The sequence below is a fragment of the Galleria mellonella genome, unplaced genomic scaffold (assembly GCF_026898425.1).
Source record: "Galleria mellonella isolate WM207_F2 unplaced genomic scaffold, CSIRO_AGI_GalMel_v1 utg117, whole genome shotgun sequence".
Taxonomy (NCBI): domain Eukaryota; kingdom Metazoa; phylum Arthropoda; class Insecta; order Lepidoptera; family Pyralidae; genus Galleria; species Galleria mellonella.
This window is the reverse complement of record NW_026441980.1, coordinates 7,400,895-7,418,843: the sequence shown is the minus strand read 5'-3', so window position 1 is coordinate 7,418,843 and position 17,949 is coordinate 7,400,895. Positions and strand designations below refer to the sequence as shown.

Below are 17,949 nucleotides of genomic sequence, written 5' to 3'. Positions count from 1 at the left end.
CAATATATTTCTTGTTCCACAATATCATAGCACTTTATAGTGCATTTTATATTCTAGTTGTACCATGAGTCATTGCTGCCATGGAACAGAAAGGAACATTAAAATTTTATTACGCAAAACATCTTCAATCATGACAAAAATACAGAGTAATTGAGGACCTCATCTCTTTTTCATCGGTTTGAATCGTTTATAATCAATAGGCACGTCTTAGATAAAAACAATTTCTAAACACTTAGTTTTATTGTGTTATGTAACTGATTTTAACATACGTACATAATCTAACATCCTACATTTTCAAGAGAGGAAGGGCATGTTTAAATTTCTCGAAAACTGGGACTGCCCGACTGGCTAAGTGCCAAATATAACTACTTTCCGCCGATGTTTCGGTGGCAACAAGCACGTGTTACCATTGGTACTATCAGGCGTCCATAGATTGCATCTTTTTCACGGGATAAGCGGAATCCAATTCCGCTTTTGTGACATAACAAAAAAACAAAATCAAAATTATCAAATAAAATTTCTGCTAAGATTGGCAGTATAGGAAATTAACGTGGATAAAAATTTAGTAACTGAAAAAGGCTTTAAAATATAGTTCTAGAATAGTTCTAATTAAATTTGACAAATGAGCATTCGGCTCGCTAATTATATGCGATTACTGTAGCATAAGGACTTGCATGATACCTGAAGAATGTGACTGCAGAGAAGCTTTTTGAAATCTTTAATGTCTAGGGTAAACCTCAGTAGTGTAACAACAAATCTACTGACCTGAAACACCTATTAATATGCTTGTAGGTGGTGAGGTTTCCTGTTTTCACATGTTAATAATGTGAAATTTAATTTTGACTGTGTTTCAAAATAAACACGAGCTTATGTTTTATTGAGTATTTGGATAAGATAATCAGAGTCTGAGCAATGTGAGTTGTTCTTTCAGTATCATACCTCACATCTCATCAGCTACATAGCATATTCAAAGACAACTATTAGCTAAGTATATAACTATAAGCTTAGCATATTAAGCTTAAATAAGTCTTAGTTGTTGTGTTGCGTTATATATATAGTATTTTGCTTAGATCGAAATAGCAAAGTTTAATGTTTATGAACAACAAAGAATGAGATCTAAGTATATTACAAAAATATAGCTATACTAACGTCCCATTACTTCCAAATAATAGATAAAACTTGCACCAAACGACGAAATAAAGACTGGGCCATGATGTATACATTGCTATTGTTAAGTAATGTTTGTAACCTAGCTCTAAATATTATGCATATAAAATGCCAAATGTATCACCCAGTAAAAGTATCCTAGGTATATATTAATTCAGGATATTGTCCATTTGCGCAGTGTGCTAACTTTTAATTTAAATTCGTTCAGGTATTTAAGAGTTTACAATTTTATACATCTGAAATTTAAATAAACGTGCAGTAACCTTCTGAGGAATCAAAATTAAGGTCTTGGTTACGCTTTTAATTTATATATCTGTTGTTCTATAGTATTTCTCCATTTTTATTATTTTATGATACGCAGTTTTTTTTGTATAAAGTACATATATTAGACGTTACAGGTAAAATATTTTCAAATGACTCGCTTAAATTAATCATACTACCATTTGACCAGTTACCGCCTTCATTTATTATATGTTTATTGTATATTTATTTGTGTTATGAAATAGCAATACATTAAATATTGAAGTCAAATGAACGAACGAATGAAGAGGCATAAGATTTTAATATCGACAAAGCATGAATAATAGCAGTGATAGTATGAGTATTAGTTTAACCTTTGTAATCCCTAGTGACGTTGCATCTAAAGGTGAAGGTAATGCAAATGTGCAGCTTCTAGGTAAATAAAAACTCTTAGGAGTTTACAGTAGGTATTTATCCATCGATAACGTTCGCTGACACAGTAAGAGCTAATACATGTATAACGACAAAAGGTTGCTTTTAATCCTTACTCTGTAACTTCAACTGTTTTCGCTAGTCCAAATGTTTATAAAGGGTAACTTTGGTTCTGGCAGGTGTTAGTAATATCATGTCAACTTGCATAAATGACACGTCTAATTTGTTATCTATGATTAAAATTTTTTAGATTACAAAAAGCATCTGTTTATGAGAGAGTAAGGTGTAAGGAATGTTTTGGCATGAAGTTCCAACGTGATGATATCGTTTTGCTTATTCGTGTCATGTTGAAACTGGAAGTGGGTGTAAAAATGTAGAGTAGTGACATTGGTTTGAAAATAGTTTAACAGCTGGCGAATTTATATCAAACTGTGATTACTAATTAAGAGGTCGATGTGAAAGTGGCGGTTAACAACATTGCAATCTTCTGGAAAAAAGTAAAATGTGTGCTGAATTCAACGGAATATAATTTCGGAAATAAAATATGGAATAAGAAAGTTTTGAGGGCGAAGAAATAACAGATTTGTTTCATATAACTTATTTTTTCATAAAAGCAATCAACAAAACGACACTACGAGCCTTTCATTATTCCATTTGTTTGGTAATTTTTGATTTAGGATTATTGCATATCTTGTTTGAATTTGTTTTTCAAATAATTTATTCAGTTTCACAATAGCATTCTTTGGATTTTATTAAATTATTTTTCTACTTATTTGTTTATTGTTATTTATATAGTAAATACAAATGTAATAGATAGTTTAGTAGAAATTATTATAAAATATATTTTGAAGTTAGTATTTTTTTTTATACAATATAACTATTACACATCATCATAATTTAATCCTAACTACTTAGAATATGAATATCAAAGTTTCATATTCGTAGAAATCAAGATGTTTACAGTTTAGGTATATAAAAAATCTCTAATTATACGAACGTACCATCTATAGTCTACACATATTTTGTAGATTTTCTTGTACAAATTACTCACAACAATCTCTATGGAAAATTACGTCGTAAAGCTCGCGTTATTACATCACATATTTTGTAACACAACGCACGTTCAAGTGATCCAAAATTAGATCTCGTTTATACAGAATGTTATATTTGCTTGTATCCCAAGTACCTTCATTCAACTATTCACATCTGGAACTGTTGGTAACATCTTGAGCATAGGAATGACGGTATCACTTCAAGTAAGTACTTAAACAATAAAACGTTTGGAGCATCAGGACAACAGAGAGAGTAAGATGGTTTAAGGAATACTCGCACGCACCCAGTTTGTGACAACTTCCTCCTCAGGATGCATAGGGTCCTGGTACCCGTTGGGAAAGAAGTTGGGGTTGACTGCCATACTGGAAGCACTCACTAGTGTCGCTAGCGTAGACGCGTGTCTTACAGCGCACGATCGCGGACTGCCGTTTCAGCCGCTCCCTCTTGAGTAAACAACGCGATTTCAATGCATTCTATTTTGGCAATAAGGCGGGATAATAGGTGTCGACGTGGGCGAGAGCCTCTCGCGTACCCGGAGAGCCTTGTGGAACGAGCACGCTACGTACACATCCGTTATTTATCTTTTCAAAATATTCAGCAGTAGCTTTTGCTGAAATTATATTTCCTGGTTTCAGGTAAATCCATTTTCTAAAAGAGAAGCGTCGACTAAAGTAAGTGTGAAATTGACTATAAAAATCCAGTTTGTTCTATTAATTTTCTAAATTTTAATTTCTTTGAGAAAATGGACTTATACTGTTGAAGAATAATGAAATCTGATTTAAATGTCGAAATCGTTATTTTAATAATACTCTTAATAATATTTCATTCATTGAGCTACTCACTGTATCAGTGGCAAATAATTATTTTTTCTGTCATTCATTGTCTAGTACATTGCTAAAGTGAGCAAATGAATGAGTATAGATGTGTGTTTCATTGGATATGCCAATAATTTTTTGTTAGATAGGTTAGGTTAGGTTATCTCGCTTATTCTGCTTCTGTTTGCTTGCGTAAATTTGAATAAAAATATTCTACACGAGTATATATTTACGGTATAGATTATCCGTGTACCAAATTCACCTAATTTTTTCATCCAATAAAATGTGGTTGAATACTTTTAAATTTATTATTAGTAGTACTAATTATCAACCTGTTTCTAGTAGGGCAGAGCAGATTATGCTACAATTCTCGCGGATTTGCTTGCGTGAATTAGAATTAAAATTAGTCTACTCTAGGCATTAATCATACACATACCTACTCTCTGCCAATTTTCATCTAAATCAGTCTTACCATGAAAACAAAGTTGTTTTTGCACTTCATTTCACACTAGGTATAATAATAATAATTTAGTCTAATGCGAGCCTATGCTTGCACTAGACTAAGTTATTAGGCAGTTATACCTATGCCCTGGGGATGTGCTAATATACCGGCGCATCCCCCGAGTGGTAGGGTGGGCACGCCATCCACCCTATCTTGAGAGAGGAGACCTGCTCTTACCATCAGGGGGCGGGTCGCTGTCGTCGGAGATGTGGTGAGTGCGAAAGCGAACCCATGTCTCCGACATATGGCACCTCGAGGGTATATCGTCTGGTTTTTGGTGGGTGCACCTCCACCTTATAGGGGGATTCCCACTGTACCCATTCACCTCCCACAAGGTGTATGGGTCTGCATAAAGCATTTTCCAGACGTTAAAAAAAAAGTTATACCTATGTATATTATGTTGAAACTTTATTTGAAAATTATATAATTATAAATGAGTGAAAGATACTTTTAATACTGGCAATTATTGGCGATTTTGTCCCCATGACCGAGTTGAAGAACTGTATTTTGCGTAACCCACGTGATTCATATCATCATCATCATATTAGCCGTTAACTGCCCGCTGCTAACCCGCTGCTAAACTACCTGCTGCCAGTAACTACCACGCTTGGCAGGTTGGTTAGCACCGCAGTTAGGCTTTGGTAATCTTTAAAGAAGGATGCTGCTGTTCATCCCTCGACTATTAAGATCTGTTAGTCGCCTTTTACGACATCCACGGAAAAGCTAGGGGTGGTCCATTCTATGCCAAAAATCAGTATATAAAGTATTCTGCATGCCAAGTTAGGTTATAACTTATTCTTGTACAATATTTTTGCAAATATCCATTCATACATACTCACAAACTTTCTCGTTTATAATAGTAAGGACACAATAATGACCCGTTTACATATTTTAAATCAATACCTTTTAATTATGGAACGCTTAATAAAGCTATTATTAAGAGTGTTTAAAATGAAGCATGGCAATCTCGCAATTATTTATAAATTTTTAAAAACATTTGAACATTTTTAATGTTTCTGATTATTTAAAAGTTTTTTGCCAGCGAATTAAAATGTTAATTATACAATAGTATACTTATTAAGTTATCGCTGAAAATTTGGATTTTGATGGTAGATTTATATGCAGTATATTTTCTGTGTTAATGTTTGAGTTCGCTAGCAGAGCACTTTTCAAATAATGAGCCAGAAACATTGAATAATTTATTTTTGGAAAATTGACATATAATTGCGACGTTGCCATACTTGGGTAAGCAAAAGTTATGAACGCTCTTGTATAACAAAATATGTATATATACATAATATATATTTATTTTAAGCATTATGTACCAGAGGGAGACTTTGTACAAAAGTCGATTGCTTGGGTACCTCTGTCCCATTCATGTTTCTACCGTGAAGCAGTTGTGTTTGCATCGCTGTGTTTCGGTTTGAAAGGTGGGATATGGCGTGAATTTACAGGGTACAGAGGAATAACACTCGAGTCCTCAGGAATGGCAACGCATGGGGGGTATCACGGGCGAAACAGTATGTGTATGTACTGTTATGTCCATGGTACTGCTCATGTCTATAGGCGACGGTTACCACTTTCCATCAGGTGGGCCGTCAGTTTGTTTGCCATTCTAAGTTGTATAAAAAAAAAGCTTAGATTATATATATATTATGACGACAAATTATATGTTACGGCGCGACATGATATAGAAAAGCAAATGTATGTAGACAGCTTTAATTTTACAATAATCATAATGATATTGCGATCTTTAGAAAGCTGCAGATAGGTACTATTCTTAAACAATATTGTGATTGTACACGAAAAATAAAAAAAAATGCATGTATTGATAAAATCGCCGAGCAATTTATGGTAAATTTATAATTTAAGGGTCAATTATAAGTATCCAATGAATACAAGTCAACACCAAACATCCACTTTAATTTTATTGTAGCAGATTCTGTGGACCATAATCTTCAAAATTTAAAGGCATCCATAATAAATAATAATATATACATTGTCTTTTGTTTGGTATGTGGTTTATCGGTGTGCCAATTTTCATATAATTAGTAGGCAAGAGTACAAAATTGTAGTTGTTTTTAAAGAAAAAAAATCTTATATAATTTTGTTTACAAAGATGGAACGCTTCCTATTTGATTCATAAGACTATTTTTGTGTTGGCAGTGATATAGGTATTGTATACAAAATAAGATGGTTCTATTTTTTGTAATGGCAATTTATCACAAACAAATTGCCTAATAGCAAGCCAAATCCCAATTTAAAAAAAAATATTTAAAATCAGAACTTAATGCGATGCGATTTAAAAATTGCCTAGTTTTTAAAATAGGATGTACCTACAATGAGAAACTAGATAACGAAAACTGTTTAGTTCGTACATAGGCCTGAGCGAGGATCGAACAGAAATGAAAATTTTGTTGCTTCGCGTAAATGACGTATTGGTCATTAGCTAACCAACGAAAGTTATGGCATTCCATATTTTAAATTCTAAAGAGCAATTGAAATGGCGTGAGTATCTATTATTAAATACATGATTCAGAAGTTGAATTTAGCCAGTCTCCAGAACGTTCATGATATTACGATAAATAACATTCCATCTAATAAGTGAAATTCCAGACATTGTCCTATAGTAGGTACCCAGACAGATAAAATTCTACGTTTTACTGATAGCATCTATCAGAACCTATGTAATTAATAACATCATTAGACTTAAGATATTTTGGCTTATGTCCAAACTACGTCACCCTTTGGACGGACATGGTTAACCTATATCATTTTAAACCAAGGACACATTCAAAACTAAGTAATATGTACATATTTATTAAAAGTGAAATGTTTCAATTTTTTTTAATAATCCACTGCGGTAGTTATTGGACTCTATACAGATTATAATAGATTTTAATTATTGATTTGAAAAATATTTTACTTATTACTAAGTAATAATTGAGATATATAAATATTGAGAATGACAAGCGTGCATGGTGTTAGTCGATCATGCACGGGCTTTTTAATGACCATGTAATTTTAGACATAGTACATTTAAGTAAATAGGTATGTATAATGTAAACAGATTTAAAAGAGTAACTGTTGAGTTTCTTTGCGGGCTCTTCTCAACAGATAACAACTTTCCGAACCCTGCAGTAGATTTAAAAAAAAATACGATTTAAAAGTTCTATTTGAATAAACATATCTTCCAAGTCTGAAAGTCTAGGGCACAGATTTTCTAGTTCACATTTCACTTGATCGACATGATTTATTTTATTACATCAGTCGTTAACTCTCCACTGTTGAAGATAGATCTTCCCCATAAGGGGAGTTTTGTCAGTAGGTGCCACGCTTGGCGGATTGGCATCCGCATTTAGTCCTTGGAGATATTTTAGGAGGGAATCTGTTGCCTATCCCTCGACCATTAGGTTCCCTTAGTCACCTCTTACGACATCTACGGGCTAGGAAAGGGTGGGGCTTATTCTATGCTAGGACCACACGACAACATGATATAGGGTTTTAATTCGTGTTTTCCTTCATTGAAAGTAATATTTCGTGTAGATGTGTTTTCCCCTAATAATCACTTACGATATCCTGGAGATAAATATGGTGGTATCATATCGTCACCACGTGGATTATGATATATATTCTTTAATGGGTGATAATGAAATAGTAACCCCGCCTGCGTTATCGGTATTCACCGGCGAAGCACTAGTGAGAGATGGCAGGTGAGAATGAAAGCAGATCAGTTAGTCTATTCCGATGAATTCTACTAGAATTAACTACGATGGTTTCCAGGTAAAATCACGTAGAGATCGACCTGAGAGCAGTAATGGGTAACAATCCATTTCTCACCGGACTAATATAGTTTGTATCTATGTAAAATTATTTCTCCATATAATAAAGACTGGTCTTGATTAACTTTCGGGTGTAACAATGTATAAATTAAACATTAGGGTCGGAAAAACTTGGGCATTAGAAAAGGATTTCCAGAAATCTCTACTGGAATGGGAGATAGTTTTCCCTCGCCATGGAGTAACCGCAATTTATATAAGTAATTTACAAAATATAAACAAAGATGTAGATAAATTATTGGGTTATGGATATTTTATTTAAGTATTTACTTATTAATTATATAACGATTATGAATGTATGTAAATATTTTGTGCCTAATTTATTTATTTGACAGTGATCATTAGGTAAACGTACCTTATATGACGTGTAGTATGCCTACTATATTATAAAGATTCATGCGCGTAGCAGTGGTTGTTACGTAAATTTCATTTGGCAGGTTACCAAATTTTATGTTGACGAAGTATAAAGAAAGAGCGGATGGAAGTTTTAATTGTGTCAATTTTATTGTTTACTAGGTGTAGCGACAAATTGGTCCGTAGAACTGAGTCATAGTGACTGATTGGGGTAAATCCTATGCCTTTCTCCATACTCAATACTAGGTGTACGCTAAGAGCAATGACGACTGGATTAGCGGTTAAGGTGCTAAGAGGTTTTAAGTAAATACACCTACTGACTTTTAAACCAATATAATATAAGTAAAAAAAATATTGAGAAACGATATCATAGAACAGTATTTGTAGTTAGTTACAAAATATTATAACACAGTTATATTAGTTTGGAACTAACTATGTATCAAATTTTAGGAATTCCTAAAATATGCCATTTATAATATTTACATTGGTTAGTAGTTTCAATTTTTTTCTAGTTACGCTAGTACAAAAGTGAATTAAAGTTATAGCTTGGTTGCATGGTATCTAGTATGTATGTCTCGTGATTTTAATTTGACAAGTGTCAGCAAAGAGCAAATGATGCCTTTAGCTAACACAAAAACACTATAAGCATTTAAATCTGCGATTGTCGTTTATGCACTATCAGAGGGACCAAATGTTTTGAGATTTTTAGTTTATGCAATGTTTCATCGCCACTTACATAAAAGTTATATAATATAGTATCAATATATGTAAGAAGATTCTTTTATAAGTAGAAAAAAAATCCGGGATATTACACAGGACAGTCACAATAGTCGGAAATACCAATAGATATACTGACAGACCTTAGATGTATATTCTCTATCGGCTATTGGTAGAGATGGGCAATCCACCTGGGTGGGTTTAAAGTCTGGTGGGTAAAAACCGGGTGTTTTGGGTTTATTGGGTTTAAACCCCATAAACACCCAAATTTTTGGGTGTTTATGATTTTGTACTTCATCATCGTCATCTCAGCCGCAAGACGTCCACTATACTGGACATAGACAATATTATTATGCAGCCTACAGAATAAAAAACTTTTAATTTGATTTTGAGTTTATTAAGAAAGAGATGAAAGTAAAATGTAAAACTACAGTCAATCACTGTCAGATTCAGAGTTATTACAAGCGATGAATTGTATAGGTTCGATAGGCTCTATTTCGTCTAAACTGTTATGTTCATTTACTTGCTCAATGAAAGCTTCTAAGGTATTTTTTTCATTAAACTGAATGTCCTCGCATTCAGCTTTATGTTTAAGATTCCAGTTATAACAAATGAATGAAATTTTTTCAGTTCTTTCAGTTGTAAGTCGATTTCTTTTGTTATTATGTATGTAGCCTTGGATACTAAAGGAACGCTCAGTGGCTGCCGAAGTACATACGAATCGCTACTTTGCTTAACTCAGTGGAACCACAAATACCTTTCCACCATATTAGGGGCTCAATGCTATCTAATGAGCTCCATACAAATCCTCTGGCCCAAAAGTTTTCTTTAGCTTTATAACACGCCAAATCTGCCATTACATTTGACAAACTTAAGTGTTGGCTTAAATTGTAGATAAACTCCATACCCTTAAGTTCTTCCTCTTGAGTAAGTTCGACTCCTAGAGTCCTGGGGTCTAGAATATATGCTGCAAAATGTATTGGCCTCATTGCCATATTGCATCTTGAAGATACTGATGTTAGAATCTGCTGTTTGCTTTCTTCGCTCAATGTCGAAATCTCATTTAATGCAAAACGTATCTTAGCTTGTACATCTCTAAATGTAATGTATGTGCGATGCAAACGATTCTGGTCGCTCTCTAAGTAAAATATGCTTTCAGTGACTGGTTCCAAAATACTTATACATTCCCCTGTCTTCGTCCAGAAATCATCACTTAGAATTAAATCTTTAATATCTCTTGAAATTACCACATCTTCTCTAACTGTTAATATTTGAAAAGCTATCTTATTTGCTTTCAAACTTTTTAACGAAGTAACATGACTTCCCCATCTTGTAGCACAAGGCAATTTTAGTGTTTGTGTAGAATCTTCACCCTGCCTTGATTTTATCAACAAGGAACTTAATCGTTGACTCCTTTTAACAGTTTTTATTATATTTATGGCTTGCATAATAAACACAGTTACTTCTTGTATCTTTACAATATCTTGGCACAACAAGTTAAGGATATGTGCACAGCAACCGAGAGGAACAACATGTGGATATTTGAGTTTTGTTAATTCGAATGCCTTTTGTATATTTCTAGCGTTATCGCCAATAAGTACAAGAAACTTATTTGCTCCATACACTTTCATTACTTTTTCAACTTCTTGGCTAAGGTATTCACTAGTGTGAGGATTACTTTCTGTATTCAAACTTTTAACGTATGCAGGTTGAGGTTTTGATATAAGAAAGTTTATTATTCCTTCATTTCTTAAATTAGACCAGCCATCGCACTGAAGGTGTAAGTAACTACAAGCATTTAGTTCCTCATTTAACTCAAAACGCATTTCTCTATATATTTTATCTAAGTATTTTGTCGCTAAAGCTTTACGTGAAGGTATTTTAAATTTTGGTTGCAATTTTTCGAAAAATTGTATCCATAAAGGATGTTGCACCATCGATAATGGCGTCCCTGTTACAAATATAGCTCTCGCTAATTCTGTTTTTATATGATCATCGGTGTCTTGAAACTCAGCATTTATTGTAGTGTTAGCAGACGACGAGGGGCTTATAAAAGAATCATTTGTCTCTATCTCTGACAGTCCAGACATTTTGGTTTTGGACGAGCTATCTTTTATAAGTTTCATAGAGTCTTTTAATGTTTCTGGAGATTTTGGACAAGTGATAAGATGTTGAAGCATTTTGGCAGCATTACTGAATTTGTAGACCTTATTACAAAGCTTGCAAGAAACAGACTTGTTTGGTAAAGTACGGTAGTGCTCCCATATGCGTAAATCTTTAGGTCTCCCCATTGAACCTAAAAAAATGAACGATGATTAGTTGGTCTGACGAAAATTCAACAATAGAGTGCCTATTTTTTTACAATGATTATTTCTTGTTATTTACAATAAATTTATTAAAAAAATAATAAAATAAATACAAAAAACCTTTGTAAAATTACATCTCCTCGGAGGATTAAACGCAGACGCTAGTTTATTATCGTATTGTTCTGTATTTTTCTCAGCAACTTCTTTAATTCGATTAGGTACTTACGCATATTATGTTAAAAATAAATATCTAGTACACATCTTAGGCTATCCACCATTATTATCCAATGACGACTCTCAGCTAACTATGCACTATCATCCAAAATAAACGTGTATGGAAAATTTTATCCCAGTCGGTTGAGGATTGAGGATAATTGCATCAACATACGAACATACCTACATACTTTTATTTACATAACGCAAGCTAAATAAAAGCTTGTAATAATACATCTAATTTTAAGTTAAAATTGTTAAGTGATCATGATATAATTGTATCATTCAAAAATCCACTTACCTTTAATTATTTCTTGTTAAGTATAAATATTATTTCAAATCTGCTCCCTTAATATGCACTTTTTTACTGCTTTTCCTACCTAACACGTTACCAGGAAGTCACGTTACCAGAGTCAGAGTAATAGTGAACACGTTTGACAGTGATTGTCGTCGCCTCATATTCAGCGTCGACGAATAGGGGAATCCCCAGTCATAATGTATTGCATGCGTGGCGGTCTTACTTCAAATCCATAAACAAAGAGATAATTACAGAACTCGATACTAGATGGCGCTGTTTTTGTTTGAAGAAAGTTTGCGGGCTAAAATACATAGAATTTCATCAATGACTTCCACAAAGAACAACATTTCTGTTTTTTTTAAGTCCGTATCTCTTCCGTATATTTCATAAGATATAAGCTTGGGCTACATTGTTATGCAACGTGATTTTGTCGCTGTCTTGCTAGCAGGGTTGACAGATATACGATTTAAATCGTACTCATACTATTATTTGTCTATTTTTTAATGTACGATCGTAAAGATTATGATCGTAATTCGCACAAAAACATACGACTTTTTGGTTACCTGGCAACATTTTTATTATGAAACGAACATGCTCACATCATCAGTCACATGCAACAATTTATTGGGGATTTCCCCTTCACATCTGGCAGTCCTGCTTGCTAGAATACGAGGTCTGTCCGGAAAGTTCGTATAAAAGTGTTCTGGAATGCGAGAAAGAGGAGTGGGGAGGCCAGGTAAGCGCAGGACCCCTTCCTTATGTCCCTAACAATGCTTCAGTTCTGGTCTGACCGCCGTGCGGTGCGAACTGGCTTGTCACGCCATCTGTGAAGTTACCTCTTAACGAAACCCCGTCGGCATGGAGCCCGCTTCCGTTGAAGAGCAGCGCGTCGTAATCAAGTTTCTCTCGAAACTCGGCAAGAATGGCCGTGAAAAGCAAAGAGTGGAAGACATCCGGGGAACCACGAACAAAAAAATCAAGAAAATCCCGCTCAAATGTCAAGACAATGTTGATTGTTTTTTTCGATGTTCGGGGGATTGTCCATCAAGAATTCGTCCCTCCAGGCCAGACAGTTGATGGAAAATTCTACGTCGATGTGCTCAGACGCCTCAAAGCTCGTGTGGCACGAGTTCGTCCAGAATTGGCGCGAGAGGGGCGTTGGATTCTTCACCACGACAATGCCCCTGCCCACACCTCTCTTGTTGTCCGTGAGTTTTTGAGTAAAAATTCCATTACGGTGACCGAACACCCCCCCTATTCGCCGGATTTGGCCCCGTGTGACTTCTTCTTGTTCCCAAAAACCAAATTGGTACTTCGGGGGCGGCATTTGGGGGACATAAATGAGATAAAAAAAGCTACGACGGGGCAGCTGAGAAACCTACAACCAGAGGACTTTCAAGGAGCCTTCTCACAGTGGAAACGGCGTTGGCACAAGTGCATTATGTCACAGGGGGAGTACTTTGAAGGGGATAAAATTGATTTACCTGAATAATTGTAAAATAAAATTTTTAAAAAACTTTTATACGTACTTTCCGGACAAACCTCGTATAGGTAAGTCAGCCACAGTTACTGACGATCGATATTTAAAGGGTATTGTTTTTGTGCTAAATATTTCATAAAAACGTTATTTAATACTTTGTGGATTATTAATTTAGTTGATAATCACTGGAAGTAAAATGGATGCTAATTTGAGAGATCAAGATCTTCGTATAAAACAGTTAATAAAAGAAAATCTACGTAAGTACTCTTTTTATACCTAGGTAGGTAAGGTATAATAAACACAAAAGGTACTTAGATCGCGTGTGTTCGAAGCATTTATTCTAATAAATTTAATTTAAAATTGTAGAAAGAAAAAAATGTCTGCCAAGCCGTAGCCGAAGCCGATCTCCAAATATATTTGGCGATAGTGAGACCCAGTGTCCAGATGATTTACCCAGCGTCGTCGCAACAAAGAAAAAAACGAGGATAAAGTAAAAGAAAATTTACTGAAAGAAGAAACAAACTGTTCTAAATGCTTAATTTATGGAGAAGAGGATAAAAGAAATGAGTATTTCGGACTGTTAGTGGCTCAAGAATTTAAATATATACGGCCATGTGTGCGAACGAGGTGTTATGAAGAAATTTTAAAGTATCTACGGGAAGCAAAAGGCCAACATGTTGATCAACTGCAACATGAAAACACTGAAAATTAATTACTTTCATTTTATTATATATAGATTTTTAAAATTTCCTGAAATATTCTTAGTTAACGTTTTATTTAATATTGTAGAATTGATCAATACAATTTATAAAAATAATTTATTGGTATTACTTACATATTTTCAAAAAAATACGTAAAAACCTATTTTTTTGGGTGATTATGGGAGTTTATGGGTGTTTATTGGGTTTTTACCAAAGCACCGGGTTTAAACCCGGTGCTTTGCCCATCTGTAGCTATTGGTGAGGTACGCTAATAAGGGATAATGCTAAATATCAAATGAATTACGGAGTAGGAATTTTCGAAATTTTCTATAGTAAATTACAAATATATATTTAAAAGCGAATTCAAAACTTTTTTCTGTGTTTCACTTCGCATGCATTTTTGCGTGCATTACGCTATATCTACTGAATCTGTTTTGATAAATTAGATTTTGCAAACGATAGTGATTTTCTGATATTGGACTGAAGTTGCTGTTTTATCGCAAAACAAAAATTTTAATTCTTTTTGTACAGTGAAGGTTTGCCATCTTCATAGTATATTACACGATACAGTTCTTACAGATTCTAAGCGGTTATCGAAATGATTCACAACGACAGTACTTGAGAGTGTATTTGAAACATATTTATATTACTATTGCCTACGTTTACATCGATAATTTATATAGCTGGTTAGTTTAGCTGCGCCTCTAGCGGATCGTTTCGGAAACTCAAATTTTCATACAAATCAATTTACGTAAAAGCTAACACAGTAGACAATAAAACTGCATTAAGCACATATTTAGAACTTGGCAGTGTTATTTGTGTGTTGTCGACTTTTGTGACATAAAGATCTAATCTCACCGTTCAAATGGGGAGACTCCTATAGAAGTGCATAGTTGTTATGAGACAGAAATAGTTGAAGCAAAGTTGCTGTAGATGATTTTGTACAAGATCTTGTTAGACCTTTATAATTAATGCTTACAGAGACAGTAAAAAGCTTGTTCCTGAGAGATCAAAGTTCATTTATAATTAAATTTACGGAGAAATGTTATGAATTCTTTAATTACTAACATATATTTAGCAGATTGAAGTTATGGTAAATAGTTATTATCATTTTTAGTCACCGCTGAAGCAACAAGATCATACAGGAATTAGTACAGTACGTTTGTAAATACTACTTACTTGGCTATGAATAGATTCATCGATTGTTTCATCAGTACGGACGGATGAAGGCGACAGCAATAGAGTTCTGTACTCCCCCTCGTGCTGGACAGGGAATGACGTGTAGTTTTGCACTGGGGTCCTGGGTAGAGACTCGGGACCGCGCCCTTGCCAGTTTCCTTGGCTCGTCGGAAGTGGACTGGGTGTTCTGGTCAACATAATGACATATAAGTTAAATAAAAATATACATATAAATGCCTATAGATTGCATATACAAAAATTTAAATCGGCGAAGAATCGGAAAATTTATAAATGAGAACCGCCCTCCGTTTTCTAGATGTTGAAAAGCATCTTTTTATATAGATAACAGAATGAAATCTCTCATATAAAAACATTGAAGTAGACATGCAATCATGACAATACAGATTATAAGTTGAAATCCACCACCATTATAACATGTAGGGCGCTTTCCCCACATTTTTTAGATGACTCTTCTGAATTGCGTATCGTTTGGAAAGACACAATGTTTGATTTTTCCAAAGATATTGAAGATTAAGATTAACTACCCTTTTTTTCACGTCCTGACAATTTACGCCGCGTACTTCCTTAGCTACGCACTAAGCTGACAGCCTATAGACATTTCAGATTTTTTTATGTTAACAGAAACTTTGTTTAGATATTTGTTATAAGTAAGTGTTTTGCCGTTTTAACTCTATGTTCCTATACTTAATAGAAGTAAACAGCTTCGATATTTTTGACGATGACATTTTTTAGTACGTTCGCGAACATGAAGTGTAAGCACTTTAGTTATGGCTTATGAATATGTTAATACATGGTGAATCCGAAATCATTATTAACCTTTTAAAAGAGCTTGCAATCAATGAGACTTAATTTTTTTTTCCAAAATACGAATAAACATAAAAAAATTTAGTTAACTAACTTGATAACAAGACCTACTATTTTAGTATAAGAAACACTTTTTTTGTTGATTTTTTATTTTTACGCAATCAATAATCAATACGCTAAAGATTTCGATTTCACCTGGTGTTTTACTATTAATTACATCTAAATATGCGTCATGAATACTTACCTGAAGGATGGAGGAACACTGCTGGGAACCGGCGACCTCGGTATGTATGGAATCGCCCCCACCACGTCTCGGTCCGCGTCCCTAAGCAAACCATGCCAAATGTGATGCTGAGATTCGATTAAATGAAATTAATGTAACGCTGCATCAGTATTTTTGTGTCTTTAAATACAAAATTTTATTTAACAAGAATTCATCGCTATGATGAATGGATTCTATTAGTAAGTACTAGGAGAAGATGCAATGCATTGTTTTAATCACAGTACGTAAACAAGAATACTTACTAAAAATATGTAACAGAAAAAAAAAGAAATGGAAAGTATTCAGACAAAAACATTGTTCATGCACCTATTTGCATACACAGGTATGTCCAATACAAGGAATCGAGAACAAAAGTTCTTTTTTTTGTGTAGATTATTTCTATTATTAACGCGTATGCGTTTTACATATTCGTCATCTACGAGATTATGGACAGGTTCTAATAGTTGTACAACATGTAATACTTATACATACGAGTACATGCGGAATTAGGAATAATTTTCTAGTTTTAAGAAGTATCAGGAAAATCAAAAGTAAGTACTATGATACTGAATACAGATAATTGTAGTTGGTAAATATTTTGAAGATATCTAAATTATACGGTATAGTAGTAGCACTGTATACTGTACAGTATTACTACTAGTTTTAATGATTGGATTACGTTAATTAAAATACTGTATAATTTATCCACTATATATGAGTATATAAGCTTAAAATTTAAAATGTAGAAAATATCTAGGTTCAGTATCATATAGAGAAGTCGGTTCAGAAATAGGTAATACATCGAGTAAATACGGAGAGACACCTATGATGCACCATGCACAGGTGCTACGTCTTACTCAGCGTATTCGTGATAGAAGGTGGGAGTGGGCACTCGGCCTACATAGCTCCCTGTCGCACGTGGCACTGAATATAGATGAGAGCTCGAACCGCCCCTGTGTGTTTATTTTATAACATATTTAACGGAGAAGACGATCTAAAATATTCTAGAATTGGCTCTTTAGATTTTTATTTATTATCGCCTAATAATAATAGACATAAGATACAATGGGTAGTAAGGTAAACAATATATTCTAGTAGATTATATATTTAGGACATACATATACAGCGTGGCTACTTCTGCCGTCTATCATTTATATCAAAGGATTACAAATAGAAATATCGAAATAAAATAAAACCCACATGGCTGCTTCCCAGAAGGCATAAAAGACTATGTATCTACCTACGTAATGAATATGAAACTCTACTATCAATAAATTATACCCAAGTAGGTAAAATAGTTAAGATTTAGATTTTTAAATGCACTGCCCACGATTTGAATCGTTTCATGTATATATAGTATATATAGATAACCAAATGAAAGCTAAGTGATAATTTCCACATAGAATTTTTGCTATTCATCCCATTTTCATTTCGTACTTTAATAGGATCATACTTAAAATCAGCATAATTTAGTAAAGTGATGTAGCAACATAAAGAGTATATATATGATATATTTTTCTATATTACTAATATTCTTTTGATGCTATCATAAGTTCTAACTTTCAC

The 17,949-nt window shown here is 33.9% G+C and overlaps 2 protein-coding genes across 7 annotated transcripts in view; both read right to left on the bottom strand.

The window, feature by feature from the left end:
* The window catches only part of LOC113511829 (PDZ and LIM domain protein 7), a 40,091-nt gene that overhangs the window by 9,352 nt on the left and 12,790 nt on the right, over positions 1 to 17,949 (bottom strand). For all 6 annotated transcript variants that reach the window (XM_052895865.1, XM_052895860.1, XM_052895852.1 and 3 more), the window contains 3 exons: positions 17,241 to 17,336; positions 16,366 to 16,446; positions 15,297 to 15,483 (listed from right to left, as the gene is read on the bottom strand). In XM_052895865.1, the coding sequence (XP_052751825.1) occupies positions 15,297 to 15,483; positions 16,366 to 16,446; positions 17,241 to 17,336 (364 nt within the window). The remainder of the gene's footprint in view (positions 1 to 15,296; positions 15,484 to 16,365; positions 16,447 to 17,240; positions 17,337 to 17,949) is intronic.
* Positions 9,800 to 12,568, bottom strand: LOC128200913 (uncharacterized). Its single transcript, XM_052895845.1, has 2 exons — positions 11,940 to 12,568; positions 9,800 to 11,415 (listed from the first exon to the last, which is right to left on the bottom strand). The coding sequence occupies exon 2, from the start codon at positions 11,408 to 11,410 to the stop codon at positions 9,815 to 9,817; it is 1,596 nt and encodes a 531-aa protein (XP_052751805.1). The 5' UTR covers positions 11,411 to 11,415; positions 11,940 to 12,568; the 3' UTR covers positions 9,800 to 9,814.